The sequence below is a fragment of the Pteronotus mesoamericanus genome, unplaced genomic scaffold (assembly GCF_021234165.1).
Source record: "Pteronotus mesoamericanus isolate MK-2021 breed Mesoamerican mustached bat unplaced genomic scaffold, CSHL_Meso_final contig_272, whole genome shotgun sequence".
Taxonomy (NCBI): domain Eukaryota; kingdom Metazoa; phylum Chordata; class Mammalia; order Chiroptera; family Mormoopidae; genus Pteronotus; species Pteronotus mesoamericanus.
In genome coordinates, this window is record NW_026555116.1 from 490,950 (window position 1) to 510,065 (window position 19,116).

General features: G+C 39.3%; 1 pseudogene and 1 gene segment (V, D, J or C); both read left to right on the forward strand.

Annotated features, from left to right (window-relative positions):
• The first annotated feature begins 8,190 nt into the window (after positions 1-8,190).
• Positions 8,191-8,934, forward strand: LOC129071912 (T cell receptor alpha variable 14/delta variable 4-like; annotated as a pseudogene).
• Positions 8,935-14,793: 5,859 nt separating this feature from the next.
• LOC129071913 (T cell receptor alpha variable 9-2-like) lies at positions 14,794-15,375 on the forward strand. The segment is given in 2 exon segments: positions 14,794-14,872; positions 14,990-15,375. Coding segments are annotated over 2 exon segments (432 nt in total).
• The last annotated feature ends 3,741 nt before the right edge of the window (positions 15,376-19,116 follow it).

Here is a 19,116-nt window from a genome sequence, read left to right on the forward strand (position 1 = left end):
GGGTGACGGTGCCAGTCTTAACACACAGATGCATTTCTATGGACTCTTGTGGAAGTAGCTGATATATTAATTTTCCCAAGTGGATATTCCTTGAAGGCAGGATGTGAGTATAATGAGCACAACTCACATGTTGTCAGACAAAATGATAATTGAAATTTGAAGACTCATGGAGCTGGCAGTCCCTGAAGATGCTAAATAAATGTTTTTCAAGCCACCTTTTGGATGACAGGTAAGATAATATTTTATGACTGAATCACAGAGCTGACAATTTTGTCCAGGACCTGGCTGTATTCCTGCTGTAGTTAATAAATGAAACACTGGTTTTCATATGATATATATGCTGTATGTATCAAAAGTGCAAATATTTACCTAAGTATCTGTCTTCAAAAAGAAGGAACTATGCCCAGAGAAAGATTTGAGAAAGTCTTATCTGGCAGCCAGTGGGAGACCCTCAAAATTCAGAAGTAGATACTGAAAGACACACATTTTATAGTGTGCTTTTACAAATATATACTGAATTGATATTCTTCAACAAAGCTGTCTTTAAATCTTTAAGGGTGTGGGATGTGCAGGATCAGATTTGTTCTTTGTAATTCCAGAGGATTGGAGAGTTCAGATCACAGGAATGGAGCTCCCACTTATGGAAATGAAGTAGTCTTGGCGTCCCAGGAACCATTTCTAATGACTGGTTCTTTAAGGTCAGTTCCTGTTCATACTATTCTCTTTTCAAACATAGGAAATATTTAGGCGTGCTTAGATTTATTCTTACAGAAGTGATCAAAATTATCAAGAAATTAAAGTCATTGAGAAAGGGTTATTGTTAGAGAAAGATAATTCTGGAAACTCCAAGGTCTGAAAGACTTTACCAGTGTCTTGAGGAAAGAACATTGTAGTGGCATTTGGAAGAAAAGTGATGGATTGTGGAAGCCGAGAGAGCAATGGCCAGAGAGGCAGGAGTCCACGCTGGGAGAGGTGGCTTACACTGTATAAAAAGTTCCACTAAGGATTGGAGGCAATAATTACACATTAGGACAGGCCATATATTTTGATGATAAAATGAAATTACCTCCAGAATGAACTCACATGAGGTTTTATTTTCAGAATCTGTAGCCTGATGTGTTCTCAGAAACTGCATTTTTCAATAATTTGAGGAATATAAGGCATGGCATTAGAATAGTTTTCTTAGAGTATGGAAGATTTCTCACTGCAATTTAATGCAATCTGTGGGTCAGATTGTTCTCTATGGTTGAAATCCTAATAACTCAGGGAAGCTATGCCCCTGCTCCCTTACTATAAAGATTCTTTTCTTTACTCTTAATTACTCTCAATCCTGGGAAATATTCCTAATTTACACATTGCTACTATCTGTTCTCTGGGAATAGCAAGGTCACAGAGACAAGATCAGCTTAAGGAGCAGAGTTTCAGGTAGTATTTGAAATATCCAATAGTCTTCTTCTTCATACTCTGATCTTTCACTTATATATTACTTTAAAGAAGAGCTTTACTTCATAACAGGCAAGTAAGATTTGGCTGAAAAGAAAGGGTTTTTTTCCTTATTTTTTTATTTAACAAATTTTGAATTAGAGTTTCCAACCATATTATTTTGTATCAGATTCCGATGTGCAGCAAGGTGTTTGAAAATCATGTACTGTACAGAGGGTCCTCATGCTTCTTCAAGTATCACCCTGCCCCATACATAGCTCTTCGATATATTTCATCGATTCTCTATGCTATAATCTACATGCCTGTGATTGTTATTTTTTAAAAAGATTTTATTTATTTTAGAGAGAGGAGAAGGGAGAAAGAGTAGGAGAGAAACATCGATATGTGAGAGACACATCAATCGGTTGCCCCTTGTATATTCCCAGCTGGGGACCTGGCCCACAACACAGGCATGTGTCTTGACTAGGACTCAAACCAGCATCCTTCTGGTTCACAGGCTGGTGCTCAATCCAGTGAGCCACAGCAGCCAGGGCTAGATGCCACATCAGTGAAATCATATGATATTGGCCTTTCTTTGTATAACTTATTTCACTGAGCAAAATAACTTCTAGGTCCACCCATGGTGTCACAAAGGGTAAGGGTTCCTTCCTTTTTATGGTGGACTAGCATTCCATTGTGCATATGTACCACAGTTTGAAAAGGAAGGCTTCAAATTTCCTTTGTTTATGAGAGTGAATCACGGCACTTTCCTGGTTTCAAATATGTAAATCTAGGTCATCATTGAATAAGTACCAAGAGCACCTGCATTGTTCCAAAATATTAACAATGACTCAGTTGTGTGCAGAGATATAAATATAGATCTATACATTCTTTCTTAGTCTCTGATATAAGGGTTAATTTTTTTTGACTGGTTTCTGTCTTTTTGTGTCAGAGTCTCTCACAGACATAGGGAAAAATAACATTTAAGCAGCTAGTTCAGTAGTTCGAGATGTGACCACAAGGTGGCAGTGCACCTCTGCTGATGCAGCATTTGTGGAGAGTTCATTTGAGTGCATTCTGAATGCGTTCAGTGCATTCAGTGCATTTGAGAGAAGCACAGTCCTTTTCTTACTGGCTGGGTAGAGAATGTGAGAAACGCTTATTTTCATGTTGTCAGAGACAAAAAGAGAGAACTTGGTAACAGCAGTAGGTCCCCTGGCTGTAGGTTGCAGGTCCACGTTTGGCCTTAAGTAAGAAGAATGAAGACATCCATTGGAGCCCTTTTCTTGTTCTTTTGGCTGCAGCTGGCCTGTGAGTTGATCGTGAATGGGGAATAGACTGTATTAGTGGATATTCTTCAGAAGCCAAGCCTGGCTTTATTTGGGTTTCCTCAGTTACTGAAGAGAAAGAAAATCCTAAGTATACTAATCTGGTCGTTCTTCTCCTTTCTCTGAATCTTTCTTGCTGCGCAGGTGTCAGCCGAGGAGAGAAAGTGGATCAGCAGCCTCTCACCCTGAGTGTCCCGGAGGGAAACACCTCTGTCATCACCTGTTCTTACTCAGACAGTGCATCAGACTACTTTCCATGGTATAAGCAAGAGGCTGGAAAAGGTCCAGAGCTCATTACATACATTCGTTCAACTACGAATAAAATGAAGCAAGGAAGACTCACTGTTGATTTGCATAAGACAGACAAACGTTTCTCCCTGCACATCGAAAACACTCAACCTGGAGACTCAGCTGTGTACTTCTGTGCAGCGAGTGCACATTGCTTCCCACGCACCCGAATCCTCTACGAAAACCTGTCTGCCAAGTGGAAACTAATGTGTTGTATGTTAAAATTACTTTTAAAAAGTTAGTTTTAAGAAGACGGAGAGAGCGTTGAACGTTTTGTCGGATAGACTTTTGCATAATGAATTCCTGAAGTGAGTTAGCAATGTTTCATTTAAAAATTGAGGCTTTCATGATTATTTTGTTTGTGCTATTTTAATTCCTGTCCTATTAAAAATTACTTCACATCAGTATCACAATTTTATTATGTTAGAGTTTTAAATATTGTTTTCACAACAGCATTTAATATTTTTCTATTAAAAAGAACCAGGTACCCAATGTAGAAAATATGTAGAGTAGAAAAATATAAAGTTGGTGATTGTGTCGTGAGATAATATTGGTAACATCTAAATTAATTTTTGTATCAATTTTTATTGTAATTGCAATCAGAAGTCTTTCACTGAATGATCTACCTTGACTTGAGCATTTTCCATTTCATCAAGTCCTCTCCTGCAAAACCTGCTTTTTAATAGCTCTGTGAGAGATTTTAAGAAATCACAGTTTATATTAATTTCCTTTGTCTACATTTGTGGCAAAATCTGACAGTCTTTTCTATGTTTTCTGCACACTTTCTGGTTAATAAAATATGACATGTTTTTTCTTTTTTTCCTAGAGCTCGCTGATGGTATGTATCATCTGTGTGTTTGAGGCAATCAAGATTGGAAGTGCTTTGAGAATGTGAGCTCTCTACTAAACACATAAAGCAATTTCCTTTTACCAAATTATGCTTATATTTTTTCACATTAGTCTCTGATAGAATTCAGAAGACAGAGTTCTTTACTCTTGACTGTTTTAGGCTCAATACCTAGCACAAACTTATCTCATAGTTGATAATGAAGAGATGTTTGTTAAGAAAGAATTGTGAATTCGTGTATTTATTTACAATTTTAATTTAAGCTTTGTGATAGATTTAAATGTCTAAATTCATTTGTGAATCAATCAGAAACCTTTAATATATACATTTGATTTTTAATTATTGCCAAATATACAGTTTCTTTTTATTTATACATATCTTTCTTTCTTAATAAAGCTCTGTTATTTTAAGCCAAATATTAATTCCTAGACTTGACCTTTTTCTTTCCATTATGGGTTAGGCAGGGACACTTTGATAAGCATTTATCAGTTATCTTACTCTTATTGTTGGAATGCATTAGATGAATGAGTAGGTTACAGGTGGCTTGTGACAGATCTCCCTGAGTCATCACTGCCTTTTGACCGAATGAAACATTACCTAATAAAAAAACCCTTTTTTATTAAAAATGTTATTTCTTTTCATGTTATAGGGAAATCAATGTAGTGAAAGAATTTGTATTAATAATTAATTTCCTATTTCTCCTACTCATGGTCAATGGTGGGTGATTTTTAAGCTCTCTTATATTCTTCCTAAAGTTGTATACCTTTGGTGACTGGTATGTATGATGGACAGATGATCACTCCTGGCTGAGATTTGGTTGTCAGTTATTAGCAAGTTGGTTTGTTTTGATAAGGAAAGTCAACATATTAAATCAGATTCATAACATCTGAACAAGAAAGGCCAGTATCGTAGCCCAGCACTTCAATGGCTTTTATGAGTTCCCTCACTGTGACCACTGCCTGCGATCCAGGGACAGCAAGGTGACGGCTGATGCGCCCATTTCTGCAAGGCTGCTGGAGGGAGAGGGGCACATGGCTTTTATTTTATTTCTTTATGTTTTTTAAACCAAGTTAGAAAAAGGAGAGAGGGTGCAATTACTATGGACTTAAGTGCTTAATCACATGAAGGTGAGAATTTATGTATGGGAAGAAAATCAAAAAAGAAGTTCTCTGGCCCCAGGTGCAGAATCAGTACATACTTAAGACACTTTCAAGTTTTAAACTTTCACCATAGTATTCATTTCCTCCATTTTTTTTTTGAAAATTCAGTACAAACATTATCACCTTCTCTTCATCCTGCAAAACCAGAGCATGTGCTGACCCCCTTCCTATTGCTGCTTTCCCTTGGGCTCAACGGTATGTGGTTTCTGCTGGTCCTGCAGAGTAAGACCCTTTCTGAGCCCCCAAACTCACCAAGGCGTCGCCAGCGCCTCGGGAGCAGGTTCGCGATGTCCTCTGTCTGTGCTGTGGTTAGTAGGACTCCTGCCCCTTTAATGCCCGCTGAGAGCCCCGGCTACTGCTCTCCCAGGGGCTCCCCAGTCCCAGGTGGGCAGCACAGCTCAGTATGTGGATGGGGCAAGAAGGAGGGGAGAGTGTTTTTTGGCAGCGTCCCCTGGGTTGAGAGAACCAGGTGCTCACTCACCTGCTGTCATTTTCCCCTTTGGGAAAAAACAAACGTCTAGAAGATTTCTGTTGACACTGAGTTAAGTCACATAAGGGAAAGTTTGGCTAAAGTAAAGTGAAATTGATCGTAATATCATTTAAAATGCTACCAATCTCATATTTTTGTTCCCACGGTGTAACTTCTGCGCTGGATTCCTGAACTTCTCGACAGGCACTCCAGTGCATGATTGTGAAAACTGGTCGTTTTGGGGATGAAGGGGAAGATGCCAGAAAATTCCTATTCTGCCATTTTAATCTCAATATTTTATTTTTTTTAAATTAACTTATCCCTTGTTTTTAAATATTTTTTATTGCTGTTCATTACAGTGGTTCCCATTCCCCCTCCCAGTTACTCTCCCCTGCCCTTCCCTCCCCCACCTCCCACATTCAGTCCTCCCCTCCACACCACTGTGTTTGTCCATGGGCCCCGTGTACATGTTCCTTGACGTCTCTTCCCTTTCCTTCCCCCGTTGTCCACCTCTCCTCTGCCCTCTGGTTGCTGACAGTATGTTCTTTATTTCCATGTCCCGTGTTCTTTTTTGCTCACTTTTCTGTTTAGTCGATTAGGTTCCACTTACAGGTGAGATCATATGGTGTCTGTCTTTCACTGCCTGACTTATTTCACTTGGCAGACGCTCTCCAGTTCCATCCATGCTGTAGCAAAGGGTAGGACTTCCTTCTCTTTTTCTGCGGCATAGTATCTCATTGTGTAAATGTACCGCCATTTTTCGATCCACTCATTTAGTGATGGGCACTTACTCTTTCCAGCAGCTGGGTATCGTGAATAGCGCTGCTATGAACATTGGGGTTCACAGGTTCTTCTGAATTGGTGATTCAGGATTCTTAGGGTATATTCCCAATGGTTGACTCTCTGAGTCAAAAGACAGTTCTATTTTTAGTTTCTTAAGGCAATTCCGGACTGTTTTCCCCAGTGGCTGCAGCAGCTGCATTCCCACCGACGGTGCACCAGGGTTCCCCTTTTTCCACCATCCTGCCAGCACTTGTTTGTTCATTTGTGTATGATGGCCATTCTGACTGGGGTGACGTGGTATCTCACTGTGGTTTTAATTTGCTTCTCTCTGAGTATTTTGAACTTTTTATTTTAAATAATCACATATTAAAGCTGTCTGATTTTGGTGTAGTGTTCTGTAAATTTTGAATTTTTACATATTGCGTAGATCATGTGAGCATCACATGATCAAGACACAGAATAGCTTCACTGCTCACCAACATTGTCTTTTGCAGTTCTTTTGGAATCACACACTCCCTTATTCCACATTGCCCTGCTGGCTAATGTTTTAATGTATTGTACAGTGTCATGTGAACGGAACCCTACAATACCCAATCTATTGTGATGTCGGAATCGTGGCCCGAGAGAGCACATGCTGGTCCCCACCTCTGCTACCATTGTCAGTTTCTTCTATGCTTGGCAGTTTGAACTTCTAAGTAAATTTTGTAGGCAAAGTTCATCATTTCAAATGTTTGAGTTAGTATTGATGAAGATTCACTCTAGCAGTCTTAGGAGGGACTGAGTCATTATCTGGCTTCCCTAGCACTTGTCACTGAACAACACATTCAACAACACTTTGTTGCACTAGCAATGGCTTTGTAGAGCTGAACTAGAGCATTAGGGTGGGTATTATCTGATCTCAAGGCTTCTATTTGTCACGGTTCAGAAATACAACTCAAAATAGTTCAAAGACCTCAATATACGATCTGAAACAATAAATTACAGGGAAGAAAACGTGGGTAGTATACTTACAGACCATCATTTTACTGAGGATTTTATGAATTTGACCTGAAAGGCAAGGGAAGTAAAAACAAAAATAAATGAATGTGACTTCATCAAACTAAAAGGCTTCTGCACAGCAAAAATGCTGCAAACACAATGAAAAGGCAACGAACCAAATGGGAGAAGACATTTGCAAACAGCAACTCTGATAAGAGGTTGAAATTCAGAGTATATAAAGAACACATAGAACTCAAGATCAAAAAACTTCAGTATATAATGGGCAGAGGATCAGAAAAGACACTTGTCCCAAGAATATATACAAATGGTCTTCAGATACATGAAATGTGACACAATTTCACTAGCTATAAGAGAAACGCGAATCAAAAGTGCAATGTGATACTGCCTTACAACTGATAGGATGGCTATTAACAATAAGACAAGTAATAAAGTACTGAAGATGTTTGCCAGAGAGGAGGATGGTTATGAAAGTGGGTGAAAAATGCGAAGGAATTGAAAGTACAAATTGGTAGTTATAAAATGGGCACTAGGATGTAAAATACAGCATAGGGAATATAGTGTAAGTTATTGTAATAACTATGTATGGTGTCAAGTGGGTACTGCAAATATCAGGGGGAACATTTTGTAAAGCATGTGATTGTCAAACCACGATGCTGTACCTGCTCTTTATACAAAATAATATCGAAAACAAAATTTAAAGAAGAGATCGTTAATTCTTGAAAACTTGGGGTTGAGTGGCACTCTCAGCTGGCACATAGGGAAGCCTGATGTGACCCACAGCAACCTGCTGCTCCAGGAAACGCTGTTTCCTGTTCTGGGGCGGCAGCAGCACACAGCCCAGTGTTTCTTCCCTTCCTGTCAGAGTCACCTCACCTTGCAGAGCCCTGAAACTGCAGGAGAACAAGAAGATATTTTTCCCTTGTTGGAAGAACATGAACATGTTGCCCTCCAGCCTTCTGAAGATGGTCCTGGTTTCCATGTGGCTAGGTAGGGACGCCACAGTGGGTATGGGCGTCCTCTATAACCTAAGGACCAGGAGTCCAGGCAGTGTTTTATAAGTGCCCTTGGAAGGAGAGGTAGCAAGTTGTAAAACAGATTTTAATTTGTCCCCCATGACTTATCCCCAAACCTTCTGATTTGTTTTCCCTTCAGGATGCAGTATTGGCCAGAAGGTAACTCAAGGCCAACCAGCAATGTTAGTGCAGGAGAAGGAGGCTGTGACCCTGGGCTGCACATAGGAAACCAGTGCCACAAGTTACAGCCCATTCTGGTACAAGCAGCTCAGCAGTGGGGCGATGATTGTCCTTATTCGTCAGGACTCCTACAACCAGAAGAACGCCCCAGAAGGTCGCTATTCACTGAATTTTCAGAAAACAAAGAGTGTCATTAACCTTGTCATCTCAGCGTCACAGCAGGAGGACTGCAGTGTATTCGTGTGCCCTGAGTGAGCTCACAAGTGAGAGGCTTGTCGGAAGAGGTGTCGCAAAGCCCCAGGGCCCTGCCTGTTGCCTCCACGTGCTCCGTGGAGTAAGGCTGTCATTGTCAGCACTGTCAGAAAGTGGCGAGCGGTGTAGTAGCACAGGTGTCGGTAGGGTGTTAAGGAAATCACTCTTTCAAAGTACCTCTCAAGTTCCATAAACCATGAATTATTATTCATGAAAAAGATCCATGTGTTTGAAAATTGGGGTTGAAATTGTTTTTTCAAGACAAAGAGCAGGGAAAACAAACAATTTGCCATTTGTTATGACATTGAGGTAGAAGAATTAACTAGGGAAATTCAGAAACATCTGAATCTAGAAACCAGTAATAGTCTGTGCGATTGTAAGATTTCCAGACCAATTTGTTCAAGAAATATTTATCGAGTATATTTTATGACCCAGGCTCTGTTTTGAAGAAGGAAGGCTGTGAAAACTTTCTGTGGGTTTCCTCTCTTTGTATGTTATCCTCTTTATACTGTTTAATGAATGAGTTTAATTTAGATTTGTTAGGTGAGTAAATGCACCCTCATTGAACTGCTAAGGTGCCTACTATGTGAGAAACTTTGTGTTCTTTCCATCTTATTAACACTCTAGCATGGCACAGCTCATTTCCACTATGTAGATTAACCTGCAGCAAATCCCACCAGCCTTACACCTAAAATGATCAATAATTAGTGTCTCTAGGGGGACATTGTGAACAAGCAAAGTGTGAATTATCTTATTCTACCTTTGCCCTCCAATTCACCACTCTTCTAAAAGCATTTTTGTCATTGTGTGGCTCATTTGCACACACCATGCCCTCCTTTTTCCAATGTTCCACAATCCAAAGTCCGCATTCTCTAATATTTCCTCCTTTTACTTCTAACCCCATTGTCTCAGTGCCTAAAAATCTGAACGATAATGGATGCTGAAGAAGTGATCTTATTAGTCCATTGTATATTTGCATCTGGGAAGCAGATGTGCATAGTAGACTCTGAAAAGGAGTGTCTTTCAACATTTTGACTGTTCTTCAAATTTTACCATTTCAACATAAAGTTTTTATGATTTTATGTATACAATTGAGTGGTGTTAAGCACATTTACATCTAAAGAACTCTATTCACCTTGAAAAACTGAATATTTGTGCTCCCCTAGCAATGACATGCCTTTCCTGATCTGACCAGCCTCTGGCAAATACCATTTCAGGTCTCATCCCATGAGTCTGAGAATTTCAGATACCTCACAAAGGCAGAATCCTGCATTACTTGTCAAACTGTAACGTATTTCACCCAGCTTCGTATCCTGCCGGTTCACCCATGCTATATAGCCCGTGTCAGAATTACTTTCCTTTTGAAGCCTCAATAATATTCCAGTGTTTGGATATACCAATTTTGTTTCTCCATTGATGTGGTGAAGGACATTTGTGTTGCTTCCATATTTTGGTGGAAAAGTATATGTAAATATATCAATATTTTGAGCATACAAGGTTTGTGCAGAAAAAGTCCAGCCATTGTTAACATACCGAGAACGGTTTGTGTGACATTGATGCCACCTGGCAGCCAAGGAGAGTGCACAGGGATGAACATGCATGACCAGTGATGACTTCACTGTACTGTCAGTGGGGGCGGTAGAGGCCGCTGCGTGAGCATGTGTATTTTGTGGCCGTCTCTTTCAAAATGACTGAGTGGAATGAATCTGCATCATATTTTGCATTAAGCTTGAACATTTCTCCACAGACAATATTGGGATGATTGAGAAGCCATGGCTATGGAAAACTGTGATTGGCAGCTTCACTACAGCAACATGTCAGTTCCTGCATCATGTTTTGTGCAGAGTTTTTAGGTTAGACATGAAATCACCCAGGTGATTCATTCCCCTTCTACCCCAGATTCGGCGCCCTGTGTCTTCTGGCTTTTCCCAAAACTAAAGTCACTTTTGAAAGGGAAGAGATTTCAGACCATTGATGAAATTCTGGAAAATATGACGGGGCAGCCGATGGGGATTGGGAGAACTGTGTGAGGTCCCAGGGTAGCTACTTTGAAGGGGGATGAGGCATCTTTGTCTTCCGTATGTTGTTTCTTGTATCTTCTTCAATAAATGTCTATTTTTCCTATTAGTTAGCTGGGTACATGGTGGACAGACCTCTGTAAACTCTAATTCTTTCCGTTTTCCTGAGTATGCTCTGAGAAGAAGCATTACTGCATCATATGGCACTTCTGTAAAAAATTTTGAGAACAGTCTACACCGGTTAATTTGAAGAACTATGGTCTAGACTGTTTTATGACAAGCAAGTTTTAAGGAACAGGGGAAGAGAGTGATCACCAGCCATGAATGAAGTTTCATTTCGTGGTGACTCACAGAAGTCGGGAAGAGCTTGTCACCCTTGCTGCAGTGCATTCTTCAAGTCAGATGTCTCATAAAGGGTCTAGAAAGAATGGTCAAGACACTATCTAGTGGTCTGCTCCTGAAATGTAGTTTGTGACCTTCATGTCTCTTCTTCTGCCTTTTTTTGAAAAGGCCAAAGGTGCAATTATTCAATTATTTGTATTAATTCCATTTGTATGAATAAAGAACTTGCTGACATAGTGTCTTGAAGTACTTCAAAGTGTCAAGAGGTAATTTCGCTACCTTCTGGCCTTTCTCTCAAATTTTCTCTGAAACTAATCAGCAGTGAAAAAAATCAACAAGCAGACTTTTGCTCTCCGAGAGAACTGTGTTAAAAGCCATTAGCTCTGTTGTGTGCTTTCTAGGCACTTGTGAGCTCTGTTTCATTGTTGGTTAAATGAAGAGTAATATCTTCTTTAGTATTTGACTGTGACAACTTATCATCATAATATAATCGAAAAGATTGATACAGAGCAGATGATCAGGTAATGAGGGTAATCTCAGTAGGTATAGAAAAAAGAATTTGAGGAATCTTCCCTCCATTCCTCATTACACATTCCCAACAATTTCAGAATCAAAGGCGATTTCTCCCACTTCATGAAACGCCTAAAAAACCCTACATCTAAGGTCATACTTGGTAGTGAAAGACTGAATGCTTTCCCTCTAAGATCAGGAATTTTGGCTCTCACCTCTTGTGTTTAGTATTGTCTGAGACGTCCTAGGCAGTGCAAGAAGGCAAGGGGAAGAAACAAAAGACATACAGTTCAGAAAGGAAGTGAACCTCTTCTAATTCAGAGATATCATAGTTATCTAGCGAAATCTAGGGTATGTACAAAAGTGCTACTAGAACAAGTAATGGATTTTAACAAAGTCAGTTGTAAATCTTTCATATAAACCAGCCATTCTACTCTCAGGTATTGACCAAAGAGGAATGAAAGTATATATTTTTTAAAAAACTTATACACATATATTCAGGCAACTTTGTAAGAGTCCAAAACTGGGACCGACAAAAGTGTACATCCAGAGGTTAATAAATATACTAATTATTTTATCTCTGTATGATGGAAACTCCTCAGCAACAAAACAGAATGAACTATTGATACTTGTGAGACCATGGAAGAATTTCAAAATAAGTATGCTGAGAGATAGAAGCCAGACAGAAGAGGACATATAATTCCACTTATGTAAAATCATGCAATATGCAAAGTAACTTGGGACAAAGATGTTGCCTGAAAGTAGGCATGGGAGAGCAGGGATAAAAGACGTTCACCTCATGCTGTACAAGTTTTCTTGTGCCACACAAAATGCAAAATGTTCCTTCTTTTGGCTCTCATTGGCTTTAAATAATGTGTTTTTTAAAAGTTTTTAAAAAATTTTATTTATTTATTTTTAGCGAAAAGGAGGGAGGAAGAGGGAGAGAAGCATCAGTGTGTGGTTGCCTCACATGTGCTCCCATTGGGTACCTTGCCTGCAACCCAGGCATGTGTCCTGAATGGGGACAGACAATAACGAGAGGGAAGGAGCGATGGGGTAACAGGGAAAAGAAGAGGAAGGGTCAAATGAAGGAACATGTATAAAGAACCCATAAACAAACCCAAAGGGGGAAGTATTGAGGAAGGGAGGCGGGGGTGGTTGTGGCAGAGGAAAGTGGTGGCGGGAACATGGAGACAAATGTATTTGAAAAGAATAAAAAAATTATTTTAATAGATTTTATTTATTTATTTTTAGAGGAAGGGAGGAAGGAAAAGGAGAGAAGCATCAATGTGTGGTTGCCTCACATGTGTTCCCCACTGGGTACCTTGCCTGAAACGCAGGCATATGCCCTGGCTGGGAATTAAACCAGTGACACTTTGGTTCACATGCTGACGCTAAGTCCACGGAGCCACACCAACCAGTGCCAAATTATGTGTTTTTTAAGGTATACATAATAACTCAGTGTACCCATGAGCTGCACTGTTAACTTTGAATCCAACTTTGCCCTAATTTACTTTGTTTTCTCCTTGTATATCAGAATAAAAGTTCTTGGTTGCTTTTTCAGAATTCCATTCTAGCATAGCTTTGTGGTAGGTTCTGGGAATGTAACTTGGAAGTTGGAGGAGAAGTCAAGCATCTGGGCCTGGATTTTCGTCCGCATCTGGGACTCTATTCACAGATTGACTCAAGGACTCATGAAATACCTTGATCTGAGTCTGTGTAGAGAGAGCTCCAGGAAACAGCTTGAACTAAGCTTCCATGTCTGTGTCTGGATAAATGTTGACAGAGAGAAGTGCCCCTCTCCAGAACTTTACCCTGATAATTCTCAGTAATTTTTGGTTTTGTTTTATGAAATGAATGGACATAGAAAGTGACTAAAGAAGTGCTTACTTTTGGGGTTGGCACTTCAAAGAAAGGGCAAGTTTTCACAATTTGTGTTGCCATAGGGACAGTTCCCCATGCAGACCTCAGAACTTTCTCCTTGATCAAGAGGATCGCCTTGGTCTAGGACAGTTATCCCAAATGAAACCTTGTAAGTGGGTACCAGGTTTACTGTAACAAAACTACCTGGGTAGCTTTTAAAATGTTCATTTCAGTGGATCTCAATCTTGGAAAATATGTTTCTGGAAATTTATGTTGACATCTGAGAATGTGTAACCTTAAATCACTTACATTGATTCCTTTATTAGCTATTGTATGAATAATAGCAGATATATCATTAATAATTTGATAGGTGAAAAGAAGAGAGTTCCAACTTGTGCTCCTGGCTTTCATGGATTTCCACATCTCTGGGGTTCCCTACCTGTGGGAGAAATTATACAATTAAAGTTTGGCCACAGAAGTTGGGAGATAGCTGATAGTAGAAAACATTTTTGACACTGAACCTGCATTAAGGCTATAGGATTAGTGTTCCTTGCTTGACTCACTTTGGTTAGCTATCTTATCTTGGAAGGAACAAAATAGTGGAAGATTAAGATATTGATCTAAGATCTCTCTTTATTGAGTAGTAACTTCACTTATGATTTTTCTCCTGAAAAGTTTTATTAAAAAGATAGCAATTTTTTACAATGGATAATATTTGAGGACTGAGAAAATATTGTATGTCATGTAGTAGTGAATCTTCAATGAAAGACTGTTTATTTCTGTTTATTGTTACAAATATTTACTAGGCATGTAAGAAATGTCAGTCACTGTTCTTGTTGGGGTACGGTGATGAAAAGTTAATAATTAATCAAAAGTAGACTTTCTGTTACTTCCTCTGATTTCAACCGCATCCATTTTCTTACATTCCGTGGATTATAGGCAGGAACATAGTGGGCACATGAGAAGGTAATGTACTATATTAAAAATGCTCAAGAAAATCGATGTCTTCTGACTACAGAAATACCCTGCCTGCTATGTTAAAGTACTTCAATGTCAGGTATTGTCCTGAAGAAAAAAAACCCCTGACAGCTGAGGACAGTTGCTCAGATTTTTAGCATCACCTGAAGACAGAATGTGCTTCATAAATAAAGTTAGAGATGAGAACATACTGCTATTTGGAGAGGTACCTAAAACACATTCATCCCATGTCAGTCTCTGTCCACCAGGGGGTGATGCTTCGTAAGATCAACACATTTCCTGGTGAAATGTAGGCTTTGACTTAGCATTTCACTGTGAGTCCAACATTCCCCCGTGTGAAGTGTCAAGAACGTTATTCAGGCAACACTGCGGAGATGAACTCTGCCCCAGGCTTAGTGACTGTGGTACTCTTAGTGCTTGGTAAGTAACATGTCCCTTAAGAATGGATTCTTTCTTCTATGAGTAACTTCTTTAACTTTGATTTCATTTAAGAGCTTTATGACCAAGGTGACAGACTTTTCTTTTATTTTTCCCCAGGACAAACACGTGGAGACTCAGTGACCCAGACGGAAGGCCAAGTGACCCTGCTTGAAGGGGATTCCCTGACTCTGAACTGCTCCTATGAAGCCACACGGTACCCTGTTCTCTTCTGGTATGTTCAGTATCCTGGAGAAGGCCTACAGCTCCTCCTGAGAGCCACAAGGGCCGATGAAAAAGGAAGCAACAAAGGTTTTGAAGCCACATATCGCAAAGAACCAAATTCCTTCCACTTGGAGAAAGCCTCAGTCCAAGAGTCAGATTCGGCAACATACTTCTGTGCTCTGAATGACACAGTGACAGAAACTGCAGGGGGAGCTGAGCACAAACTCAGGCTGCTGAGTGACTATGACTGTGTGATCCCCTCTGGTGGATTTTCTTATTGAACATCAAATATGCAGTACACTTAATACAAATTTCCAATCTTTTGAGCACATTAATAGAGTTGTTAGGGAATTTAGACTTCTATAGATACAAGGATTTTGAATACAAGGGATACAAAGGAATGTTTTCATTTAGGAAATAATGCACTAGAACATGGAAATGAAAATAGATAAAGTATTAAAATGTTTAAGATATTGTATGCCTCCAAACTTTTTTCATGTTATATTTTATATAATAAGATATTAAAATTGGTCCTCGCAGTAATAAAATGAGATATATAAGCGAGAACCCTGAAACCTGCCTTGTTTCAATTTTTTACTGAAGAGTTTGCATAATAATATTGTCCACAGTATCTATCATGAGGGTTTCTCATCTTCTCTGACATGATTTGAGAAAGTTTAGAAGTATGCTTTTATAGAGAGTTCTTAAAAGATTCCGAGTTGTGAATCAATGAGTGTTGAGGGACCACCGATAAAAATGTAATAGCTGGTATGGACACTTGGCTTCTTTATTCTTTGCCATATAAACATACAGAATTTTCTTAATTTTTATTTCATCCTTTCCTACAAATCTTTATTTCTCCTCACTGTTTTGTCCCTGCCAGCTTTCCTTTCATACCCATTTTCTATCTGAATATTAAGTTTTGGAAACCCTGTCTGTAGTCTTTTTTCCTAGACCTCATCTTGCAGGAGTTGACTTTGCTCACTGACCTGGTGTTCTCTTGGAGAAAGGGGAAAATCATTTTTCTGTCTCCTGATTTTAAAAAAGTAAAGCATTTTCTCTTCTTAGACTTTTATCTTTAAATTGTTTCTCTGTGTGTATTATTCTATAACATTTCCTCTTCCTATATCTTTCCTTTGGATTACTTTTTCTCTTGCAAAGTTACTATCTTTAGAATGACCTCAAGGTTGATTGAACAAATGACACACCAGCTGTAAGTTCAGAGAGAGTGTATCAAATCAGCTCCTATAGTCCCAAAGCACATTAGAAGCATAAAATAGAGAACCATCCAACACAATAATCAGAACACGGCTTTGCTCCTTTCTCCCTCAGAGCCTTTGTCCCCGATCTTCCCTCTCTCTGCCTGGAGTGACTCTCACTTACTATCCTCAGGGCTCGCTCCTCCACTTCGTCCTAGTCTTTGCTCCAGGAGAATCATGTGCTCATGGGAATAAGGGTGAATGCTCAGAAAGATTTGTAGTATTGTGTTTCAAGGGAAAAATCAACATTTTAACAGTTTGTCCTTTGGAGAAAGGCTATTTTCACAATAGTATATCTGCAATATGGGATATACCGCAGCAGTAGGAGATCTGTGTGTTAACATAAGACTGAAATTTATTACTGAGAATACAAAACAAGGCACAGCAATGTATGCACAATATGTCTGTTTGTATTATAATAAAACATAAAGAAAATACTATATATTTTCTGTATTTTTAAATTTTTAATACTAAAACCAAAAAGTATCAACTCCAAATTGGTCAGGAGGAAGAAAGAATTAGAGTGATAAGTGATGGAAGAGTGGGAATTGAGGTTGGTATTCAAAAGGGTTTTAGTCTATATATAATGTGTTATTACTTTTAATAATTCATATATTCATGAATTCTTCCTCTTGCTAAAATTAATAGTCATAAGTCATTATAGAGGTTTAACCATATTCTTTATTTTTAGCCCCAATAAAGTGGAAGAGAAGAAAATGGCTCCTAATGTACTTCCTAAGACTTTGTTCAAACACCCCAGGTATAAGTCGTTTTCTTTCTCTGGAACCTTATCCCTGAGTTTTCAATCCACTTTGGGTCATTGTCTTTGACTGTGTTGTAGTTATGGGTATTTTTGTCTTCCCCAGGAACCTGTATATTGGATGTTATTATCTTTTATATGTTCTTAAGTTTTAGTTATTACCTCATTTACACTAAAAGTTCAATAAACTTTTACAGATGCATTACAATTAAGTCAAAGAAATAGGGTAAAAAAGCACAAGATGTGATTTATGAAATTATTTTAAGATATTAATTGTCAGCACTGGCTGGTGTGGCTCAGTGGACGGAGCGCTGGCCTGTGTATCAAGGGGTCACCAGTTTGATTTCCGGCCTTGGGCACATGCCTGGGCTCCAGGCCAAGTCCCCAGTAGGGGCATCTGCGCATTAACGTTTCTTTCCCTCCCTTTCTCCTTCGCTTTTCCTCTCTAAAACCAAATAAATACATCTTTATAAAAATAATTTTCATGAACTAACACTTGAAAAGTAGCATTTGGTTCTTTTTTAAAATAAATGTATTGGGCTAACATTGGTCAAGAAAATTATATACAGGTGGATTTGGTTCATTTTTTATCTCCTTTCAGTGTAGGGAGTTACTTTGTTTTCTAAGGATCTGCATTTCCTCCATCAGGAAACAAGGAGTGAGTGAGGCTGGGGCAGTGTGACTGGTGAGTCAGCAGGTCTAAAGTCCTCTGTAACGCTGGTTTTGGCCCACTAGGGGGCAAAGCAGCTTTACAAAAAATAACTTCGTCATGGTTCTTACGGTTGAGCAAGCCCTTAAGAAAGGAAACCAGTGAGCCTGTGAGCGGACAAATTATAGACAGCAAAAATGAGAAGATTAACAGTGTCTGTGTGAAGCTCAGCTCCATTTTTCAGCTCTGCCACTAATGTAAACTGCAGAAAGCTGGACTCCATGTGCTGTCCATGCACTGTGAGAATGGTTCTATGTGCTGAGTCACAGGAGAGAGAATTTACTGGTCATGAGAGCATGGAAGCTCAATAAAAAAGAACTCAATAACCTATTTTTAATTTTTTAATTATTAAGACTAAAATTCACCAAACCCACTGAGCCAGCATTATTCCAATATGCCAAATATCCTATTGTTTCATATATCTCTGTGAAAGTTGAAGGAACAAGAACAAATTAAAAACAGAAAAAGAAAACAGAAGAAAAGGGAAAGAAGAAAAACTGGAGCAAAGGGAGAAGCAATATTTAATTCGACGAGCATAGTGTGGTTGGACCAGAACTGGCCGTGTGGGTCAGCAGGGTGCCCTAGGTGGGGACGGGAATGGGAGAGGTGGAAATGAGGTCAGAGTAGACATTACAAAAGTATTCTAATTTTCATCAGGCTAATTTTGTTGGAATCATTTTCTATACAGATAGTGTCTGTGTGTCTTGGTTTCTAGAACTCTACAGATTTAAAAAATGGATTATTGGGCACAACAAACAATACATACTATCAGTTTTCTTTTATCATAACACCTACATAACTGAATTCTCAAAATCTCTATCAAAAGATGTAATTTGGGAAATAGCGGTTTACTCTACCGAGGGTTCTTTAGGTCACACATTATACCCGGGACACTGACTCTTCCTGATTCATCATCTTCCATTTCTCACACATTATCCCACAAACATCTTATACGTTAAGTGTAAGAAAAAAAAGCTGTATATCTTCATACATTGTATGTATTGCCCCTTAGCCTCCTGCACTGTTATCCAGAATTTGGAGAGATGACTGTGCTGTTTTGCAGGCCACTGTGGGTGGAGTTGTCCTTCAGATGAGTGACAGAGCTCAGATGTGACTGGTGTTCGGTGAGTCCGGTGGAGCACATTACCGAAGGAACATATTTTGCTGAGGCCTACGACTCTACATCCTCCAGAGCAAGGCAGAGGCACCACATCTGGGTAAAACGTCATGAAGAGACACCTGGCAGCCCTGCTGTGGCTTCTGTGGGCCCAGGTTGGCTGTGAGTTGGGGCTGT